Source organism: Phragmites australis, chromosome 13 (genome assembly GCF_958298935.1).
Source record: "Phragmites australis chromosome 13, lpPhrAust1.1, whole genome shotgun sequence".
Lineage (NCBI taxonomy): Eukaryota > Viridiplantae > Streptophyta > Magnoliopsida > Poales > Poaceae > Phragmites > Phragmites australis.
Window position 1 is genome coordinate 24030326 of NC_084933.1, and position 23617 is coordinate 24053942.

The 23617-nt window shown below is 45.6% G+C and overlaps 2 protein-coding genes across 3 annotated transcripts; one reads left to right on the plus strand and one right to left on the minus strand.

The window, feature by feature from the left end:
• Positions 1-15735: 15735 nt before the first annotated feature.
• Positions 15736-20069, minus strand: LOC133888420 (uncharacterized). The gene is made up of 5 exons (XM_062328659.1): positions 19604-20069; positions 18758-19156; positions 18102-18194; positions 17120-17259; positions 15736-16393 (listed from the first exon to the last, which is right to left on the minus strand). Exons 1-5 carry the CDS (start codon positions 19952-19954, stop codon positions 15964-15966), a joined length of 1413 nt encoding a protein of 470 aa, XP_062184643.1. The 5' UTR covers positions 19955-20069; the 3' UTR covers positions 15736-15963.
• A 2322-nt stretch (positions 20070-22391) lies between these two features.
• Positions 22392-23617, plus strand: LOC133887735 (vegetative cell wall protein gp1-like). 2 transcript variants are annotated; one of them, XM_062327702.1, is made up of 2 exons: positions 22392-22890; positions 22933-23617. In XM_062327702.1, the coding sequence occupies exons 1-2, from the start codon at positions 22522-22524 to the stop codon at positions 23479-23481; spliced, it is 918 nt and encodes a 305-aa protein (XP_062183686.1). In that variant the 5' UTR covers positions 22392-22521; the 3' UTR covers positions 23482-23617. The 2 variants fall into 2 exon arrangements, with proteins under 2 accessions (XP_062183686.1, XP_062183685.1); XM_062327701.1 differs by having other exon boundaries at positions 22393-23617.

The window sequence follows — 23617 nt, forward strand, 5'->3', positions numbered from 1 at the left end:
CAATGACCTCGGGAAGTGGAAGTAGCGTGCCAAAGTTCAAGAGAAAGAACTTCGCCTATTGGAAAGTTTTCGTGGCGAGCTATCTTGAGGCTATTTCCCCCGAAGTTTGGCTAGCCGTATCTATTTAGTTTGATCAACCTTTTACCGACCACTAAGTTAGGTGGAATACTAAGGCAAAGAATGATATATTTGAGGGTATTAGTGAAGAGGTTTTCTCTAGAGTTAGGAGTAAGGAATTCGCTAATGAGATTTGAACCGCTCTTTGTAAAATTCATGAGAGTTCTAGGAAAATTCGTGAGGAAATATATCATATAGTTATGAATGCTCTTAATCAATTCAAGATACTCCCTAATGAGTTATGCAACGATATATACTCTTGCATGAATATGCTTGTGGAAGAAATCAATTCTCTTAAACTCACTCAATTGGCTTAAAGAGCATTATTCGTAGGATCTTGATGGTGCTTCCCAAGCCACAATACAACATTATCATCTATGTTCTTCATAAAGAGGACATCAATGACATGACCATCACCGACGCCATTGAGAAGATATGTGCTCATGAGATGTTCTTGTTTGGACATCATGAGTCTTCATCCAAGAAGAATCTTGCTCTCAAGGCAAACACGGTTGACAAGAAGAAGAAAAAGATGAAGCTCCCATCATCAAGTGAAAGCAAGGAAAATGATTGTAAGACCCCTCATTACCGGCGTCTCCTGTGCCTCCTGTATCAGTCCCTGGATTAAGTAGCTAATACGTATAGTACAACAGTTGTAATATCACAGTCAAACTTCGTATCTAAATAACAAGATTCTGGGTACAAAAGGCTTACAAACCATACTGAATATTACACACCTAGCCTAGCGGCCAGCAGAACACATAACGGAAGCAAAAGCCCAAGCCACAAGCAGCGAGGGAGCGAACGCGACCTCAGAGACTATTCTTCATCCCAGGCTTCACCTGTAGGGGAACGGGTAGGCTACGCTAGCACAAAATAAATTTTCTCTACCGCATTCAACCAGGAAGCCATGCGAGTAGGGGATCATGAATCGTTACCACTTGACGAGCAGTGTAGCGGAAGAAGAGTTGGAGCAGACCAATCCAACATCGTGCGCGTCAAGTAGTCGATCGTCAACCTTGTCCCGAGCACGTCCCGAGCACCTTCCGAGTACTCGTGAGTACGTCCTGAGTACTCCCGAGCACAACCCGAGTACCCCCGAGCACGTCCCGAGTACCCCCGAGCACGTCCCGAGTACCCCGAGCACGACCCGAGCACTCCCGAGCACTTCCCGAGTACCCCCGAGCACGACCCGAGCACCCCGAGCATGACCCGAGCACCCCCGAGCAGATCAGCACAGCAATAGTAGCAGCACCTCTACGGTATCCACACGTACAAGGATGGAATCGCCGTGCGCCGGTGTGCTAGCACCGTGCGCCCGGCCAGGGTTTCGAAGGGAGTTCGGGAATAGGAGGCGGCCAGGGTATTTGGTGGTAAGATCTGTTTTTCGGAAAAACTCTCTCCTGCGCCTTGGCCCCTGCCTATTCTTATATAGAGCACGCTAATGGGCATTTAATCAACATTAAAGCACATTGTGACTCTAAACCCTAATGAACCTTTAATCAATATTAAAGCCCATTAGCAAATCCAATCTGCAAACTCGATCACCTCTAGGGCATATCACCAACATCACCTCCGGCGGAGTCAACATTAGGTTCTTCATCTGGACGATAGCAAGAGTGAGTACGGAAGGTACTCAACAAGTCATATACTACTTCAAGGGGTTGATAGATGCATAATGGATATTTCAAGGATAAGGCTTTACAACATAGTTTTAAGCGTAAAGCAGGTTTTATGTAGTTTACCAATTGTATCAACTATGATTGATTTCAACATATTTTAAGTAGTTCGAAACCAATGATGAGCTATTTCTGGGGTTTCTCGGTCCTGGGAGGGGCTACACCTCACTTCGCAGTCCCTTTTTATCACATCTAGTGTACCTCTAGTACACATAGCTTCTGATGGAGTGAGCTAGGAACCATATCACACGAACATCTAGTCCACACACTCACTCATCAGGAGTCTATTCAAGTGTGACCATGCCTTCACGTGTCCATGACCGTGGACACGTCTATTCGAATAGATTTACATTCTTCAGAGGTTGTAAAGCTTTACACACACGATATGCTCAGCCTTCATCCGTAGCTAGCGGAGGAGTGAATCATACCGAGACTCTCCAAACACCTTTCCTGCCGGACTTTTCCACGAGACACGCCAAATCCCAGAGCTACATGTTTCGAAGGCCAGCATCCCTTTTTAAGCCTAAGCTAGTCCCTGAAACCTCCAAACACAAATAGACCCTTGGCTGCTCGTTGCTCTCAGCCTCCTGGTATGATGCCCAACTCAGTATGGTGAAGGAAAAGTCAAGTCCTACCCATACATGACGCATGGTTGCACTAGGTGGCTAAGCATGACGGCACAAGACTCGGTCCTGAAACGGTCGGGCTAGGCATCTTCATGGGCAATGAATACCACCATGTAACTCAAGCCCCCGAGAGTATCCTCCTTGGAGGACCACTCTACCTACCCGCGCCAAAACAATTTTCACCTATTTTTACACATCACCAGCCATGTCCCTCATGGCATCAAGGATTTCACGACTATTATGGAATTCACAACCATGAAGGAGCCTGGTATATGAGTTGTCATTGATAACAGTAATTCTTGCCTCCGAAGAGAAGTGTTTTTAAAAGCGACGTCTCCGAGGGGACGTATTCCATCCTAAGCATGCTAGATGTCAAGGCGTCGTCTATTGTTACTATAGTTAATAATAGGTACTCCTAGGGTGATATGTATTCTGGATGATGACATGTATGACATGGCAGTGTTGATAGGATTAACTACTACAAGTAGTTTAAAAGAAAACGTAATATATAACACATGCGATAATAAGTCCAATTTTAATTGATCATGTATATTATTTGAAAACATAGGTTCAATATGATCAAGGAGATAGGACATGCCTTCTCTGGAATTTTCTTCAAAGTCTTGATCGTAATCGGGATCCTCCTCACTCCGGATACTTCCGACGTAGCACTCGTAGAACTCGGGTTGTCCTGAAATCGCGACTACGATCAATAATGGTGATATTAAAGAAGAATCAATTAAACACCAAATGAAAAGCCAAATGAGCCCTAATGGATACCACAACATGACAGATGAGTAGATCTCGATTTTAGATAAATTTTGGCAGAAGAATCACCGAAATCGGAGTTAGAATGGAGAAGTTACGGCTCCCGAAAGATTTAATCAAAATTTAAATCAAGAATTAATAAATGATACTGTTCACAGGGGGGGCCACATAAACAGCATGGTTTTGGGCCGAATGGGCTTAGATGGGCTGGATCTGGGCTTAGATGGGCCTGGGCTAGGTTTGGTACGGGCCGAGCTACACAGTGTTGGCATGTTCAGGTTTTAGGCTGCCTAGCTAATGGGCTCTGGGAGCTGGGGCGGCCCACTGGGCACGACCTTTGAACGACTGAGCCGGCTTGGCAGGCCAGCGGTGCTCGGGTCGAGCTGTGGCTCAACCGGCCAGGCCGAGTCGCGGGCTTTGGCCGGCCCAAGCAAGCGTGTGGGCACGCGGGCGAGAGTCGGGGCACGCGAGCAGCGGATGGGAGGGGAAAATAACCGGCGATGAAGAATTGATGACGGCGCGCACGGGGAAACTCATCGAAGAAGCGTTTCGGTCGAGGCTCCACGAAAACAAGTGCACGCCATCCAACTACGCGCTACGGCGGACTCAGCTGGGTGCTCATCGACGGTGGCCGACAGTGAGAACGGTACTAGATCCCAGCCGGAGAGGAGGCAGTGGCACGACGCAACTGGACAGCACCTCTCCTGCGCGGGAGAGGGGTCAATCTGGCACAAGAAAGGGGCCTAACGCCTCTAGAGCACCTGGCACTACGGTCAGTGACCACTCAGAGTGTATAAGCACGTCGAAGGCGAGGTTTGCACGGCGGCGCACAGCGATCGGGCGGAGGCGCACAGCGATAAGCAAGAAAGGAGCTCAGGCGTCACCTACATGCTATCTAGGGGGGTTGTTAGGGAAACCAGGAAGCTCACCGAGCTCAAGGATGAAGAGAAGCTGGTTGGCGGCCAGCGACTCATCGAAGTAGCGGCTGTAGCAATGCTCGGCTATCGGCGTAGATGATTTCTCGTCGGGCTCCCGGTGATTGGACGGCGGCACGAGATCGGTGATGGCTCACCGGTGATCCCTGGCAGCACATCATCGGCAAACGGGCGGTGAAAGGGGTGCGGCGGCGACAATGGCGATGGCAGCTGTGCTGTGGCGGGGCGGAAAGAGAAGAAGAAGAGAGAGATACGCGGGGCCGCTATTTATAGAGAGGGAGAGAGAGTACAGAGGTGGTGCGTGCGGGCTGGCGTCACGGGGACTTCGGCGGTGAGGTGGCGGTCGGTGCCCACCTTTTTCTTTGGAGCATGGGCCAACTGCGGCAGCCAAGCATGGGCGGTTGCAAAAGTCATGCGTACAGGGCATGGGAGGAGAGAGGGGCGCGAGGGAGAGAGAGCGAGGAAGCGGGGGTTGGTCGGCTCGCGCGCGGGATATTTCCCCGGAGGAACGACGGTGGCGAAGTCTTCGTCGCGCTGGAAGGGAGAAGGAAGGAGGAGGGGGAGGAATTGAGCCGTTGGATCGGTGACACGTGGATGGCCAGCACAGGCAGGGCGTGGGCGCGCGCGCCAGCGTGAATGCGCGGCTGGGCCTGCAGCGCGGTGGCGTGGGCCGAATCTGCGGGCGCGCGCGAATGGGCTGAAGGCGCGGGAGAAAAGGGGGGAAGGAAGTGGGCCGGTCCCGTGGGCTGGAAAAGAAGGAGGGGGAGGAAAATCAGCCAGGGGTGAAAAAGAGAAGGAGAAAAAGAAAAAAAAGAGAGAGAGGTAGGGATTTGGGGAAATAATTAAAAATAGAATATTTTGAATTTGAATTTGACTTGGGTTTAAGATCAACTCCATTTGGAATATTTGAACTTTGATTTGAATTTGGAATACAATCTTTGGGGGAAGGAGTTGAAACGAATGATTTGAATTTAATTTGGATGGGAGCCGAAAAGAATTTAAGGTAGGTTTGAAATTGAGAGACATTCAATTTCAAACCGCCACATAAGAATCAAAAATCTCAAACTAATGCAGAGACTATTTTAAAATTTATTCAAATGTACTTCTAATTACCTAAGCAACTTATAGACATGAATGTACATGTATACTGGTATATATACATCCACTTACCTATTCTCTTAACCAATAGTTAGCCTAATTAACCCTAAAAAGTTTTAATTTAGAGTGAAATTTTGTAACTTGTTAACATGCTGAATTCAGGATGTTACAATGATGATGATGATGACAATGACGACTCCGGCACGGAGCTTGCTCTTCTCATGAGAATAACCACAAGGATGATCTTCAAGATTCAAAAGAAGGGCTACAACTATAATCACAAAAAGAACAAATTTCGCCTAAAGAAATTTAACAAGTTCAGTGACAGAGACAAGAAAAAGTGCTACAATTATGGTTACTTTGTCCGCATATCATATGATTGCTCTTATCCCAATAAGAAAAACAAGAACAAGTCCAAGAAGATTGATACAATTGAGGATGAGGATGAGGACAAGCACAAGAAGAAGGATCAAGACAAGAGAAAGAAGAAACTCTTTAACAAGAAAGATGGAGGCCGCAAGACCTACATTGTTGGTGAATGGGTCTTCGACGAAAGCTCAAGTGATAATGAAGATAACAGCTTTGCGGGCCTCGTCATGGCAAAAGGTAACAACAATGTATGCTCAATTGAAATGTTGTATGTACCTAAATAAAAAGATACCAAACTTACCTTAATATGCAACCACCAAAACTCCATACAATTTATAATCACAGAACTGCCCCAAAAGTATACCAACCTTCACGTAGACCCCGAAAAACCCATCCTTCTAAGAATCAGCACAAACATGGCCAAACCTGACACTAGAAAGTATCCAGCACCGGAGTTTCCTTCAATTCGGTATGAACCTGATACAGTAGGCGAAATGCAAGTCCGCAACACAGATACACTGTATTATTTACAAGGTACTATTGTATTTTCTTCAAGAACAAGATCATTATACTGAGTGACCCCAGATCATTCTGATCTGGAAAGAAAGTTGTCCGTGCCAATGAGACCTGCTTCTACTGAGTCCGGTTAGGACCAAAATATAAATTCAGCTAACACATTTGTTAGAACTGAACAAGGAAACTGAACCAGAGATCAACCAATTTTGTTTATTTGCAACACCTGATAAAATGGTTCATCAATTCCAGTCGCTACAAGGAGCACAAAACAAGTCCAAACTAAAGATGTTCAAATGGACCGTGTAACATAGGCCCGTCCGAGGTATGACATTATTGGCACGGTCCAGTCACGGCACGACAACGATGACTAACGGGTGGGGCCGGCATGGCACGACGACTTGAGTTGTGCCTAGGCCGTAGCCGCAACTCAACAGACCTGCATGACACAGCCCGTTTAACTGTTTATATTTTTGTAGTATTTTATATAATTTGTTTAGATCTAATACCATATAGAATATGTAGTGCAATAGTAGTTTGTTTGACTCCCAAGTAGAAAGTCGGGTGTTCGATTCCGAGTGAAAGCAAGTTTTTATAATTTTTTTTCAATTTTTCGCAGACTAACGAGCCAAAAAAAATCATCGGACCTACCGTGCCGCGGGTTAGCACGGCACGGCCCGATCTTAAATGGGTTGTGCCTGGGCTGGAGTCGCGGCACGTGGGCCAGCATAGCATGACCCGTTTAGCTAATAGGTCTAAATGGGTCGTGCCGTACCAGGCCGAGCCGCCCATTTGACCATCTCTGTGCCAAACCCACCCGACACAAGCATTGCATGAAACTAGAGCATATTCAGTATAAAAAGAGCAGGGCAGACATACCTCAACCTTGTGCATTTTTGGATTTACTCGCGTGGACAGAGGATAGGGCGTCAGCTGCACGGGTCGGAGGAGGGGGCGTCGGCTCGAAGGACAAGCGGACAGACAAAGGAGGATAGACGGGCGGGCAGATGGACGACCAGAGGAGGGGTGGGCAGACGGGCAGTGAAAGACGGGCGGGTGGCTTGGCAGCGAGGTCGGAGGAGACGGCGCTGACTTAGAGGATGGGTGGACAGAGGTGGTCGCCTTGCGTCGCCACTGCTGCGAGATGATGAGATATGTGCGATTGGATGGCTATGGTGACTACAAACTACTCGTGAGGGACGTTGCGCAAGTGGGATGGCTTGGTGCAAGATCTTTGAGCTTATGTTCTTCATGGCTGATCACCCCATCCATTTATTCATGCAACCAAATCCTTCTAAAATTAAGATAGTCATCTCCCATCAGTGGCAAACTCAGAGCTAGAACGTTGGATAGACATCTAATTAGACTTTTTCTTTTTTCTTTTTTCTTTAACCATGAACTAAATAATCTTAAACTCACCTGGACTACCTATGAATCCGCCACTATCTCCCATCCATGCTCCACATGAATCAAGCGCATCCCAAATCACGCGGCGCGAGCGGGCCATGCATGTGCTCGTGTCCACGCGTGCCGCCCGGGCCCCGGCCGCCCCAGTTAGTCTTCCGGTTGCGCGGCGGCGGCGGCGGCGGCTGCTTTAGTTTCATGCAACGAGCATGCCAGAGTCATGCCAGGAACTCAGAATTTTCGGCGTTTTCGACCCCAAACACGGTCTCTCCAAATCTCGTCGTTTTCGGCTCCAAACGTGGTCTCTCCAGACTGAGCGCAGGTTCTCGTGGAGACGGTGTTCCGTTCGCTCCGGCGCGTGCATACGGGAGAATAACAGGGACTAGGCCACTAGGGAGTCCTCGGTTCAGCAGGGGGACATGCTACTCGGCAGAGCCGAGTCGTTGCCTGCTCACAAAGTCACAGGGAAAGCTTCCGGACGTCCCTATCCATCCGTCACTGCATGTACGATACGATACGATACGATACGCTATTCCATTTGTGATAAGATCATAGGTCGGTAGCACTGTCTGCACATGTAGGTGGTCGTAAGTGATGGATAGGTAGATCCCCTTCACCTGCGTCTATCCTCCAGGGAAAGAAGGGCATCGGCCAGGATGACGGACGAAAACCAGCACCCAAGATTTCTCATTATGAATTATGATGGGCTGTTTCGTCCTCGTCTTCATGAAGCCAAATTAAAATTTAGCTATATTAAAATCAAATAGTATTTGGTTTAAGATCAGATTAAAATTTTGACTGGCAAAAAATTGGGATGGCTATTTTAAACGTCAAAATCTTGTTTAGCTTTGCTATAGAAAAAATTTGACAGGCCAAATTTTTCGAAATGCAACCAAATTTTGATTTGAAGCAAATGAAAACCAAATTTACCTAAACATGGCAAAATTTTAGCTTAAACCTTTCTTGAGGGCCAAATTTTTTGAAATGCAGCCAAAATTTGATTTTGAAGCAAATGAAAACCAAATTTAACTTAGACATGGCAAAATTTTAGCTTAAACCTTTCTTGAGGGCTAAATTTTTTGAAATGCAGCCAAAATTTGGTTTTAAACCAAACGAAAACCAAATTTACCTAGATATGGCAAATTTTTTGCTTAAACCTTTATTGAGGAAGAATAACAGCCCCCATGGCCCCATATGTCTCTCCTGTCAGTACTAGTACACAGGTAGTGGAGGTAGGTGCCACTCCTACTAGCTTGCCTTGTGGGCGGTGGATACTGTGCGATGGGAGCGCTACATCTAATCTGATCCCCCTACCGCCTGTCCCGTTGGACTCGAGATGAGCCCCCTGATGTGATCCCGGGATCCCATCCGATCTTTGAAGCCTGGAACGAATCCATCTGCTGATGTTGTATTCTATCCGTTCTCCTTCGCCTTGTCGCCTCCTCACTGGCGAGGAGTGCTTCGTCATTGCTCCAAAAGCAAGCAAAAATCAGGCTATCGTAGACTTATCCCTGATGCGACGGGGTGGATTGGACGACATTAGTTTAGAACTGAAATTCTGAAAAAGAAAATGGAAATTCTTGCTGGAAAGTGGAAAACTGGAAACAATGAGCCGAGAACTGGAAAGTGGTCTGCAGTTCCAACTCTTGTGCGAGGCTCACGTCTAGCTTGTGCTGAATTCAAAGTTCACCAGGCCTGGCCCGATAATACTATTGTGCCGGTATTGACCAGGCCTGTCCGGGTCCTTTTTAGGCTCTATCCAAGGTAGCAGCCCCAACTCAGACGGCTATTGGCCCGGGCTCAGTCTGAGCTCGGGCTTTTCCAGGTCGGATCAGATTATTCAGATATGCTGAGGTCTACAAAGAAGCAAGCGGCAAATTATCAATGCACATAGCCACAAGGCATTTCAGACAACTTTCCACGATCCTATTGTTTAGTTCAAGGAAACCTAGGATCCGCCGTTCTGTAGCATGAAGACACAGCACATCGTTCAGCCTTTAAGGGTGCCTTTTCTTTTGAACAATGTGCTGTGTCAAGAACCCGAGCAACTAGCAGATACCCAGTTAGTCAAGAACCCGACTTGCAAATCCAGGAGCTCAGGCTACACCAGTAACTAAGCACAGCAACACAATCAAACGACGCACATCCACAATCCATGGACCTAGGTTCTCTGCAAGTGTGCGTGTTTCAGAGGTTGCAATTTTTCACGTGTATGACGAGCTAGCTGCACTACATGCGGCGACGTTAGGAGTGAGTTCGGTTGCTAGCGGGCGAGAAACCTGTATGATGGCATGTTCTCGATTCGCTGGATGTCTTCCAGCAGTAGCTCCCTCCAGATGGCGTCGTGTAGATTTAATTACCGTCTGCAGTGAGGGTTTCATAATCGGGTCAGGATGGAAGGTACTTGATACAAACAACGAATTCAGCAGGTTTCATATTAAAGAAGGAAAGACATACATTGAAGTCCATGTAAGTGGCGTGCATGTCAAACCATTTCTGATCCATCAGCTTTAAGGTTACCAGTAAAGAATGTCAAGAGCTCGATCATTTTCTGAGCAAGAAACAATCGTTAGATGTTTAGTATCCGGAGGAAATTATAAAAACAAAAGGCTCTTATTTGGCTTTTATTGAAAGCTAATTAAAATCTTCCCTATCGTATTAGGGATATAAGTTTTTTATCGAAAGTGGTTGCCAGATTTCAACTGGCCTTAGTTAACTGCAGTGCATCTCTAGTTTTTTTTAAAGCCACCATGTGGACGATTATATTAGATAGAAAAGAAGATACATCAACATGCTTACAAAATGGTTACATGCCTATAGGCCAGCCAACTCCAAGGGCGAGGCAAGGCAAGAAGAAAAAAACATACAACATCATAGTTCAGAGATCATATTAAGAAGAATTCTCACAGCTATCTCTACGAGATGATAACGCATTGGCGCCTGTCATACTCTATATACCATAGCCCCCTCTCTGATCCTGTTGAAAATGGCATCTTCAGTGAGCTCTTCAGCCTGAAAGATCAGGATGATGAGTGTCTTAACATCTTTTTATAAGCTTGCCGGCTGGTATGCACGCTCCCTCCACCACCCTTTAAGGGAGACTATGCTGGTCCATGCAGAAGGGTTTAAGGAAGGAAGGTGTAGTCACCCCCACTATTACAAAATCAGGTTTATATACTGGCTCATCACTGTCAGTTCCTAATGAATCGGTAATGATATGGCATCATTGTTGGTTCGTAAGCCACGCGAAAAGAATCAGCTATTGTGGCTTATAAACCGACAGTGATAAGTGTCATTACTACCGGTTGATGGATTGAACCGACAGTGATGCCATGCTCCCTCATCACTGTCGGTTTAATCTACTAACTAACAGTGATAACATAACATCACTGTCAGCTGGTTAAATAAGCCAGTAGTGATGCTCCCCTTCCTCACCTTCTCTAAGCTCGAGCTAATAGACAGTTCGATCAGAACTTTCTCTCTCCCTCACAAACTCTCACATGGCAGCACACACTTCACTCCTTCTCCCCCTTTGATTCTCCCACCACTCAAGCTCATTTTTTTGATCAAGAATGTCTAGATGAGCTCTCTCTAGCTATCCAAACAAAATCATTTCTTTCCTCTCTATTTACTCATTTGTCTTTTCTTTATTTTTTGGGCAAGTGAATCCTGAATTTTTCTCAAACATCAAGCAAGATTCTAAAAGCCTCTTGAGATCAAGTAAGTTGAAATGCCCAAGTTAAATCCTATATTTAGCATTTTAACTCAAAATGTTACTTAAAAACCAAAGTTGATCTTATCCCTTATTTTGAGTTTTAATGAATTAGAAAAGTTCATCATTATATTTAGGTATGTAGCAAGATCCAATTGTATTTTTGATATTTTATTTAATTAGCAAGCTTCAATAGAGAAACTTTATGTATGAGCGTATTTATTTTTCATGTTTCCTTAATGGGTCATAGATAAAAGTTTAAATAATAAATAAAATTTCTAGGGATGAAACCAACAAATACTCATCGAAAGTGGATGTGAAAGCATGCAAAAAAAGGCGGCTCCTCCAACCCAGGTCAATTATCAATAGGAGATGACAAGGTAATTTATTTGTTGATGATCGCAATCTTCTAAATGTTATGAATTTAGATTTATAATAATGATATAATTGTAGATGGACATAAGATGTATGTACCATGTGAGCACAGAGTACAAGCTATGGCGCACAAGTCAAATACACAGTCTCAATACATGTGATATTCATGCGTTGATTGTGAGAATAAGAAACAGTTTTTCACCACCCAGCAGATATATTCTCACTTGATGCCAAGGGACTTTATGCCTGGCTATACTCGTTGGACGGAGTATGGTGATGCTGAGATCGTACAGGAAGGGCAATACATTGGTAGAGAAGACGACTTGTGCACCGATATGCCGACTGACTAATACACTGATATGCCGTCTGCTGGAGATACGTTGGTTGATGATGATCTAGAGGAGATGTTGGCCGACGTTGATGTCGACGCAGATGATCTGGAGCAGATGTTGCGCGATGGGGAGGAGAACTTCGTCAATGAAAGAGAGTTTCAAAACTTCCAGCGTATGGTAGAGGACTCTAAAATACAGTTATCCCGGACTGCGAGAAAAAGCACACAAAGTTGTGTACCATGCTTTTACTGTTGTAATTGAAGGCACGCAACGGGTGGTCTGATACAAGCTTCACAGAGTTGTTACTGTTCTTGCAGAAATTTCTTCCAAAGGGAAATATGCTTCTAGAAAACACGTACTAAGCTAAGCAAGTTGTGTTCAGGCTTAGAAGCATATCTCGTCTGTGGTGCATCACGGTAAAGCGTGACCGTGATGATATTGATGGTGAAGGAAAGAATAAAAGTTATCCCGTCAAGGTGATGTGGTATTTCCTATAGTTCCCCGTTTGGAGCATTTATTCACAAACAAAAGGCATGCCGAATTGATGCGGTGGCATGCCGAGGAACGCAAGGACGATGGAATGCTGAGACATCCCGTTGATTCTACACAGTGGAGAAACATTGATAGAAAATACAATGAGCCATTTACAGAAGATATGAAGAATATAAGATTTGGGTTGAGTACGGATGGGACGAATCCATTCGGCAACATGACCAGTAGTCATACCACTTGGCATGTGACTCTGTGTATCTACCACCTTCCTCCTTAGTTGTGTATAAAGTGAAAGTACATTATGATATCGGTGCTGATACCAGGGCCGAGGCAACCTGGCAACGATATCGATGTCTAACTAAAACCATTAATGAAAGATCTTGTAATACTATGGAACGATGGTGTGCAAGTATGAGATGCATACAAACAAGATAACTTCATCCTATGCGTAATGTTGTTTGTAACAATCTGGATTGGTCAGCCCTTGGCAAGTTATCGGGTCAGACTGTCAAGGACCATTGTGCATGTGTGTATTGTTTGGATGAAACAAAGAGCTTGTGGCTGAAAAATAGCCGAAAAATAGTGTACCTAGGTCATTGTAAATTTGTTTGTGAGGATCACCTGTACCGCAGCAATAAGAGAGCTTTTGATGGGAAAGTTAAGACTTGATCACCTCCTAAGTATCGCACTGTGAGACATGTATATAAGATGGTAAAGAGACTTAGGATTATCCTTAGAAAGGGACACGGGAGTACACCGGTTCTGAAATCTAATCTTAGAGCAGGAATGTTCAAAAAGAAGTCTGTTTTTATGACTTAGCTTATTGGTTGGATTTGGTGGTTCGACACGTAATCGATGTCATGTGTATTAAGAAGAATGTGTGTGATGACTTGATTGGTATGTTACTAGACATACTTGGTAAAACAAAAGATACACTCAAAGCAAGGAAGAACCTAAAATGTTTGAAACTTAGGCATGATCTATATCCTGAAGAAATAAAAGAAAGTGACAAATATCTTGGTTGCGCTAGCTATAGACTGAGCAAGGCGAAGAAAATTGTAATGTGCAAGTGTTTGTATGGAATCAAAGTTCCATCTGGTTACTCTGCCAATATAAAGAGACTAGTAAATATGAAAGATTTAAAATTATTTGGCATAAAGTCTCATGATTGTCATGTGATGATAGCACAGATGTTTCCAATTACAATGAGAGGTATTCTACCGCTGAAGGTTTAAAACCCAATCATAAAGTTGTGTTCGTTCTTCAACGTGGTATCATAGAAGGACATCGATCTGACCAAGCTAAATAAGGTTAAACACTTATACTAATGGGGAGCAGTATACAAAGTGAATAATAGTAATAAAGTTTTCTTCTGGAGAGATGTGTGTCTTAGAGATACTCCCTTAAAAACTCTTCCTGGTCTATTTAACCTCTGTGCTAACCCTGATGTTGTGGTCTCTGATTATTGGAGTCATAATGAATGGGAGGTGCATTTCAAAAGGAGTCTGACCACTAGTAATTTACTCCAATGGGAGGACCTGCTATACATGCTACAACATGTTCAGTTGAATACTGATGAGGATGAAGCGGCTTGAGCTCTAGATAAATCGAGGAAATTTACCACCAAATCTCTATATATGTTTCTCACCTTTGAAGGGGTATCTTGCAAGGGGGCAATGACCCTCTTGTCCTGTAAACTCCCTTCGAGAATTAAGGTTTTTTTTTTGACAAATGCTTCACAATAAGCTTCTTGTGTCCACCTCTCTCAAGAAGAAGGGGTGGAAAGGGAGCATGTATTGCTGCTTGTGTAATAGACCAGAAGATGTCAACCACATTTTCTTTAGATGCGTTTTGGCACAATTCACTTGGAGTGTTCTGAGAGATAGTTTTTGTTTGAATGGGTTCTCTATCTCAGTAGCCGACTTATGAGTAAACCGGCTCCCGAAGCATTTCAAAATCTCTCAAAAGCTAAGTCTTTTTCTTTTTGCAGGGGTTGCTTGAGCACTTTGGAGGATGCGAAATACTATAGCGATCGAGAAGAAATTCCCCCACAAGCATTTTAAAGTGTTGATACTCGTTGTATACTTCATGCAGAAATGGAGTATCCTCCTTAGCGAAGATGACAAGTCCAAGGTGAACACGACAACAACTCAAGTCCGGGAGTGACTGCGAAGCTTCACCTCAGCTGAGGGTCCAGTTTCTAACGTTTGTGAAATTTGATTTTGTGCCTTCACTCAAATATGTAACTGATCGATCTGTTTATTTGTTATTATATCACTCTGATGGATATGCACCGTGGTCCGCTGGTATCCCAGCTGATACTTTTGTTTTCATTTTTTTTTTCTTCTAATGTGTTGTGAACATGTTCATTAGCTTTCCATATAAGTTGAGATTTTCTCCTTTTAAAAAAAGAAACAAAGAGCGCGATCCAATTGGAACGAAACGATGGAACACGCGACTACCCGGTGAGTGATGGTGGACGGCGCCGGAGAGGCGGCGCACGGCGAGGAAAGAGCCGGCATTATGGTCCATGCCGCGCGCGCGTGCTGCTCTCCGCCTCCGTCTCCGACCTCGCCCCCGTCTGACTGGCCCGTGTGTGTCTACGCCCCGCGATCCGCGCGGGAACCCATGGCTGGGGCGTGACCGCGGCTTCCCAATCCTGGCGCGAGATCCCACGGACGGATCGATCACGAGGGGTCTGTCTCCATGACGCGCCTTGGTCCTCTCGTATCTTGGTTCGCTTTGTTGGCAACTAGGCGCTCGCGGTTTGGCCTGGCTGCGGATGGTGGCGCGAATAATTGCGGTTGCGTCTCCAGGCTTCAGCTTGGGGGCCTATTTGAGATGCCTATGGATGTTTAGCGTAGAAAGCACCTTTCCTTTCCTAGCCAGTCCCAGACCAAGGACCTCTCTTATTAAGCAAACAAGAGGCGAGAGAGAGAGAGAGAGAGAGAGAGAGAGAGAGAGAGAGAGAGAGAGAGCCTTTCAAGCAAGGTAGGAGAGGAATTGCGAATACTGAAGCTCAGTGGCCATGTTTAACAGCGCCAAAAGGAAGACCGAGATCGTCTAGCTTTCACTGAAGAATATGATGTTCAGAGATAAACAAATTTATTCAAAGATGAATAAAAGATATCATTGTGCCGATCAAGGTCATAAATCTTGTCGCGCAATGGGCGAAGATCCAGATTAAGTGCAGTGTGGGTTCCCAAAGATTGTCAGCATATTCCACACCTAGTGGCCTAAACATATCGTTCTGAATGAGTCATTCTATAGCATAAAATATGATAATGCACGTGGGGAGCAAATGCATGACCTTCATACGACCTTGAATGAGCTCTTTCTTTAGTTTATTTTCTATATGATGATACCAAAGCATGCACATTATACAGAGGCAAGAAAAATGTACAACTGATCTATGATGCACATCAAACCCGGCACACAGGTTTGTTGCAACTCATACCTCATAAACATTATTGGTTCTACACTCCTATCCATAAACAAGATTAATTGAAACAGAAAACTTAGGCAAGTAAGAGATTCTTTGGGTTACTGGTTGTTCCACCTGCGCTTTACTTCAGTTTTCGATCTAACCTCTCTGAGCCTCCCATCAGTTCCGTAATCTCTCTCCATCACCAGATTGATCCCTTCTTCTGAGTACCACCCAACCCCTATGCAGAGTACACCATCTTTGGCGATGTCAACATAGGCAGTGACACCACCGGGTAACCAAAGCACGGCGACGTCTTGCATGTCGAGCATCTCCTCCTCCCCAAAGAAAACTGAGCTTTCTGGCAGGGTTCTCTTCTTCACGGTCTCCATGCATAAGTATACAAAAGGAGCACCACCTTCTAGTTCTTGCATTTCATCACTGAAAATTGGTGTTGCACTAACTTCATACACTTTCCAGGAGCCTGTCAGTTCTGATGGTTTGGTCCGGTTTCTTTGAGAGAGAAGTTTAAGGTTAAATGTTGTATCGCTGCAGCAAATATAAATGCAATCTATTAAAAAAAGCCTTGTAAATTATTTCAGAAAAAAACATGTAAAATCAATATTGTTCAAAAGTAGGCGCAATCTATACACCGGACCACATGGAACTATTTCTCTTCTTGGAAGAAAATGATCATCATTCAGCTGAGCTGGTCCATTTCTGTCACACCGAAGAGAAAATCTGAAGCTATTCAGTCAAGTGTCTCATGTTTGGATTTTAAGGTTTCACGATTTATCTGGGTAATGTCTTCATATAGTTACTGGTGAGTCAAAATTTACGTTCACAGCACCCAATCAATAAAGGACTGCCAGAAAAATGTACTAAGAAAAGCTTCATGTACTCTAATTTGTGTTTATGTGAACTTGATGTGCTAGTTTGGAATCGTACGAACATAAAGGAATATAGATCCACTAATCTATAAAAAAATCCAATGGTGCTGGTGGAGGACATATTTGATGCAGACACATGAATGTTATGTCGCCAAAATATAAGGAGACTAGCATCTTTTGGAAGACAGTGTAGATCATCGGTGGTTTTTAAACAACCTTGGTTGAATTGGTTTATCAGGAAAATAATGTTCTTTGTCCTTCCTGGATTGGTCCCACCAGTCTAGAACTATGGTTAATTCATTACTGTTAAATAGGAACAGATCTATGTCATTAGCAGAAAAGTAGATGGAATAAACTTTTAGGAATTAATGAATCAGAGTCTTACTCTTCAACATGGATATTTGCCGGGCTGACCCATTTTTCTTCATAAACAGCAACCCTAACAATTTGTATGTTAGCTCCTCCTTCACTAAACTCAATTGTGTGCACAATCCGCAATCTCTTGTGGCAACCTTTAACAAGACACTAAAGTACAAATGTCTGTCATAAGTTATCAATGGGTAATCCCAGACCCAACAGACAGCATTACAAGAATCGCAGGGATCTAGACACAAAATGATATGCATACCTAATGAGAACAGGAGCCTCTTTCCAAATAATATGCTGTAACTTGAAAATTGCAGTTTTAGAGAACAACAGGTTAATTACTAACATAATATGCATATATCTCCATAAGACAAATTGGGACTGGGGAAATATTCTTTTTTTTTCTTTAAAAAGGTGCATAGCTACCACTACCATGCTAGAGCACACCATAAGATGCATGTGCATGACTGGTGAATTTGCTATTTAGAGACCTGTATAATTCATCATAAAACCTTTTATTCACCTAGCTTAGAAGTGACCCGTTCACTGCACACTGGGAAAAACTTTAATGAGCAATAAAGCTGCATAAAAGGACAATGGTTTGTTTATCTGTAACAGGTAAAGAAACACAACTTCTCAAAAGAAGGCATTCAGCAAAAGATGGTTTTAAAGCAAGAATACGATACCAGCCTAGTTTTTATCAGGTAAAAACTATGGCCTCTCATGGTACTTTGCTTGGACAGCCAAAAGGTTCGTCTAGCAAAGCCAAACTAGTACAGTTATGACATGCGAATATAAAAGGAAAACATGGGATGCCTCTTCCCTACATTTTTTTTTAAAAAAAAAATCTTCTAGTATATATCTGTGGATGCCAGCAAGCAACTTAGGCTCCTGAACATACAGAAAGAAGTGTTCTTGTTACTGAAGTAACCCAAAACTTGTGCATGTCGCCATGTCGTCTGCAAAAGATGAAAAAATTAACTTAATTGGAGTACACATACCTGCTCAAACTTATATGTTGGTGAAAGGAAGTATTTCGATTCATCGTATTCACCAATTTCTATATCAACTGGGCCTCTAGAGTATGATCCATCCTGAAAATGAAACGGACAGTGGTCAAAGGAGTAAGTACTGGACTATTCATAAACAAGAAGACATAGGTGTTGCATTAATGAATTAAAATAGCAATGATAATAACCCAAATTTTCACAGAAGAACAATGACCAGAGAATAACGCATTATTGCACTTGAACAAGAATGGATATAGAAAGCATCAAAGTCATCTAACTTAAATGCACTGTAGGACGGACTGCTGATAGGTCTTCCATGCAAATCTAAACGTACTGTAGTTCTAATCATTTTATGGCATTAACTTCACAACTAGCTTCTTTTTCTCACACAAGATGATATTTAACTGTGCAAGGTTGCCCGAAAATATGTTTTTTATACAAAATTTACAATTAACAAAAGAAAATCATGGCGGCTAACAAAAGTAACAAATTCCTGATTCTGCAGTACATAGTAAAAAATATTAATGACAGTAGAAAATATGCCATGGTTCTCAATGAGTAATAAATATAAAGATTGCAGATAGCCAGACCATTAGAACTATTTCAGAAAGACAAAAAAAATGGGGGTGAAGACAAAAGAATCCCACCTCAAAAAATACAATTCCTGGCTCCATAGCAAAGGTTTCTTCATCAAGTACATCACTCCTCTTAAGATCAAAAGATTCATATTCCGGCAAATCAACAGTTCTCTTCCCACTGGGTGTGTCGTGACTCCCACCATCATATGCTGCAGTATGTTTCTCAGCTTCCCCGAAAGGATTGATTTGAACCCAATTTGTCTTCCTTCGAATCTCGGACCCATGAACACTATCAAAAGATTTTTCAATGTGAGAAAGAGTGTAGCAATCATAAAGGTACTCCTCTTTGCTCCCAACTCCAACAGGCTCCATCTCTGCTGTGATTGGCGAGAAGACAGCTCCAACACCCTTCCATTTGCCGCTTAAGCTACTTGCAAATGTATCCCAGGAAGGCTTTATAACAGGTTCCTAAGGTTGAAAACTGACAATATCAGAAAGACGCACCAAATTGTAAGAAACCATAAATGCCAAATTGTTAAGTATACAATTTAGTGGGACAATGCTTTCTCCCCAGTTTAATCTCCACCATTTACCACTATATAAATCAGACCACCACTAACCAGCATGCCCTGAACCGAATTATCCAATCATCGGAACATACAACAAATTCACATTATGACAAAAGTGCACACTAGCTCTGTAGCAGTCATTGGCTAAAGTCTATACAAATTGCTTTAAACCATTAATTGATGCGTAGAGCTACAGCAGTCAGTTGGATTTCGTAGGATTAACAGGACCCTCCACTATTCCTCCAAAATGGTAATACTAGGGACACTGAAACACACGTAATCACCTTACGATTATAATCACGCCAATTACATATGCTATATAAATTGATAGTACTAGCGTGAATACCTGGGTTTGGAGCACAGTCTCGACCTCCACGAGCATGGCGCCGGAGACCAGAACCCTCGAGCCCGAATCCTTCCCCTTCCTCCTCCCCAGAGGCGGCGGCGGGGGCAGGCGGCGCCCTCCGGGGCGCCTTCTGCGGCGGTGTTTCGGAGCCCGGGCCGCCCCCTTGGCGGCGCGGTCGTTGTCGACGCTCCAGACGTTCTCCTTCCCTCGCGGCGACGCCTTGCCGCCCCCGGCGGCGCACGAGACGGAAGCCCTAGGCGGCGCGGCGCTGGAGGAGAAGACGCGGCAGCGGGGTACGGGGAGGGCGAGGCTGCCGCCGCCGCCGCACGCGCCCAGGCACGGCGGCTGCATGCTCTGCTAGTTGCTCGATCGATGGGTGGGGGGCGCGCGCGGTTGCTCGGCTAGCGTGGAGAAGCTGCGACGCGAATGGTTTGGGGATAGTGCCTCGGAGAAGGCTGTGAGATTGACATGCGGGGCCCTCAGTGCGAAAGCCTCATGTACGTGGAAAGCCCCTTTTCTTTTCTTTTCTCCTTTTTTTGCGTTGTCGAAAGCGACTTTTGTCATATACGCGTTCGTGCTTTCAGAAGCAAATACGCCTTCTCAGATCGGAAGCGGTCTTGGAAAAAAGCTTTGCACGGCAAGGAAGCAGATGGAACATTAATGGTAGGTTGGTAGACTTAGCTCTAAGAATTTGTAAAGTTGATTATCTCTAGTTTTTTAAAAAATAAATTGGATCTATAGATAAATTAAGGTTTTTTATTGAGTCATCTTATTTTTATTTTAAATTAAAAAAAATTAAAGTATTTTATTTTAATCTATAAACTTTAAATCTTATATAGATTTCAGAGCTATAGCTCTACCAAACAGGATATAATGAAGCACAAACAGATACATCACAGAATCAGCTCAGCAGTGATCATACAAGACCTGGAAGAAAACTGCACGAATATCGCTCTAAATTTTCTCCATGTACATTGTACATCTGAATTCACCGTTGTCAGTAGAGACAGGGAAACATGCCCTGCTTCAACACCGAACCGAACACCAACTCCGTGTCTGAATCTAACTCACTTCTGACAGTTCTGCCGCCCCCATCTTCACGGATCCCGACGATGATCGAGACCCACAGCTTGACGAGATCCTAACGGGAAGGCGCGTCGTGCCGCCCGTGCTCCAACAACGCCGTCGCGCGGGCACCGCCGCGCGCGCATCAAATGCTCGAAGATTATGGCTCCGCGCACGGCGGTTGGCCCGGCCCCGTCGAACAGCTCCCGGTATCTTTTTGTGAGATCACTGCACGTACAACGGTTCGGTCCAGGAAAAACGACATCTATTCAATCCAATTATTAGGAGCCGGAGGGCTTTAATTCTCCGAGCTGATTCGTTCCGACCGACTAGTGGCCAGATCGAGGATGTCCCAACTCCCATGCCACCGACAAATGCTGGTCCTCCTAGCTGCGCCAACCGGAGCAAATGGCAGAAGAAGCATTGCTTCTTACACACATGCCAGTGTGAATTATTTGTCACTTCATGCATTCATGGTTAAAAAGTGGTATTATCAGCTTTGCCATGAAAACTTTAGATAGCCAATTGTTTCGATCGGTCCTAGAGAAGACATATACTACCATCAGAGCGCGCCGCTTGTCATCAAGGATTGGTAGTTGGAGACAATGCAAAAGAAAAGGCAATGCAAGCACTCTAGCAGTTTTGCTTTCCTTGCAATGTACACTCGTCATTCGTATCAAAAAAGGGAAAAATCACAGGCTTGAATGTGGTTGTGGTGGTGGTGGTAGTGGTGGTGCACTAATGCGTGCCTAATCATTGTACCAGAGATATGAATTGAGGTGAGCCCGAGCGTGGCCAAACAAGAAGATGCCTTACTAGGAGCGGTCGATCCAGGCTGTCCATGGAGGCTCCTGGCCCAGGATCTAGTTTGCGAGTCCCTTTCAGTTGTAATTGCAAGCACAGCAGGAGGCTCAGTGGTTAGAGAAGGTTAATTCTGTGTAGGAACTATGGCATTAGCATCAGGGTACCTCCTGGATCGACTCAATTGATCTGCAGTTACTGGAGCATAAGGTGTGAAGGATAGCAGTGCATGCATGCACCCTTTTCCTCCTCCAAAGGCAATGTACCATCAGAAAAACAGGTTAGTGTTGGTACTGAACTATTGATTGTGGTTGCTTTCGGTTCTGAATGACTGAACCTGTTGAGTGCCCCAAACTGAACAACCTAGACACTGCCATGATCTGCGGCATGAAGAAAGGAACTGGATCGGACATGTCGATCGCTGCAGAAAATCCGAGCTCGAGTCAGGGTTTGAATTTGCTTCAAGTTTGAGCACAACTTGCTGTCAACCTTAGCGCCGAAGTGCACACATTATTCAGAAGTATCAGGATGCTTCGATTCATGGTTCTTCGTCTCCTTTTTCCCCCCTCAGTTTTGTGCAAAGCAATCCATACATTCACTCTTTTGAATCACCATTATCCTATGTACCGAGGTGCTTGTTTAACATAGAAGATAATTGGTACTACAAACTTCAGAATGCGACCAAACAAACATAGATCTCAGCGCATGAGTACTGAGAGCTGCAATTTAGCAACGAAAGCTGTACGTATACGCATGCATGGCTGGATGATACCTACTCATGCCCTTGTACTGTACAGACGCGTGGCGTGTACGTACTGAACGCCTGCCCGAAAGCTGTAAGATGGGTCATCTTCTCTTGCTTTCTGGCTTTCACTGTCCGTTCCGTTTTACACGCGCGGTCGGCAAAAGCACGCTATATATAGCACTGGATCACTGGAGCTCTCACTGCATTGCTCAGGTCAGAAACACAGAGCGCGCGGCAAGAGAGGGAAACTTGCCAAGAAGACAACAGGAAGCCAAGGAGGAGGAGTTCAAGAGGGGAGCCGAACACAATGGCTCTGCTCCCTCTCGTCCTATCCCTCCTCCTCGTCTCCAGCGCCGCGCAGTCGCCGGCCTCGTCGCCGTCGGCGTCGAACGCTCCTCCTGTCAGCGCCTCATCGCCGCAGGCCTCTGTCGCGCCACCTACAACGGCAGCCTCAGCACCGCAGATCTCTGCAGCGGCGCCAACAACAGTAGCTGCCTCGGCGCCGCAGGCCTCTGCCGCGGCGCCAACCACAGCGGCCGCGGCGCCGCAGGTCTCTGCCGCGGCGCCAACAACAGCAGCCTCGGCGCCGCAGGCCTCTGCCGCACCGCCGACCACCGCTGCCTCGCCGTCGAAGGTCTCTGCCGCGCCGCCGACCACCGCTGCCTCGCCGTCAAAGGCCTCTGCCGCACCGCCTACCACTGCCAGCTCGCCATCACAGGCCTCTGCCGCACCGCCTACCACCGCTGCCTCTCCGCAGCTGGCTGCCACGTCACCTCCGGTTGCTTCTCCACCTCTAGCTGCCACGTCTCCCGTCTCCGCGCCAACTACTGCAGTGACCGCTCCTCCTCCAGCCACGCAACCTCCGGTTGCCGCTCTAGCCCCGGCGACGCCGGCTCCAGTGGCCTCCCCACCCTTCGCCATGGCACCGGCGGCGCTTCCTCCGGCCACCCTACCGCCGGCATTGGCTCCGACGCCACTTCTCGCTGCCCCGGTAGCGCCGCCCACCGCCCCACCGGCCACGGCTCCCGCGCCAGCGCCCGTGTCCCCGGCCCCGAGCGTCGCGCCGACTCCGTCTCCCACAATGGCGCCGGAGCTGTCGCCGACCATTGCACCTTCGCTGGCGCCGTTCAGTTCGGTGTCGATGAGCCCTTCGCTGGCGCCAGGACCCGCGCTCGCTCAGGAGGATGAGTCGGCGGCGCCGAGCGCGCGCACCGGCGTCGCCGCTCTGGTCGCGTTGGCGGCTGCAGGGATCGGGTTCTTGTTTTAAGTAGAGCTTCGTTTACCATTACGTACGTTCACACTGTTTGTCTCACGATCGTGTTTTCCTGTTGGTGTTTTATGGTTGCATGTATGATTCTTGCTGTACAACACATTGATAATTTGTTTCTGGATGATGGACCGCC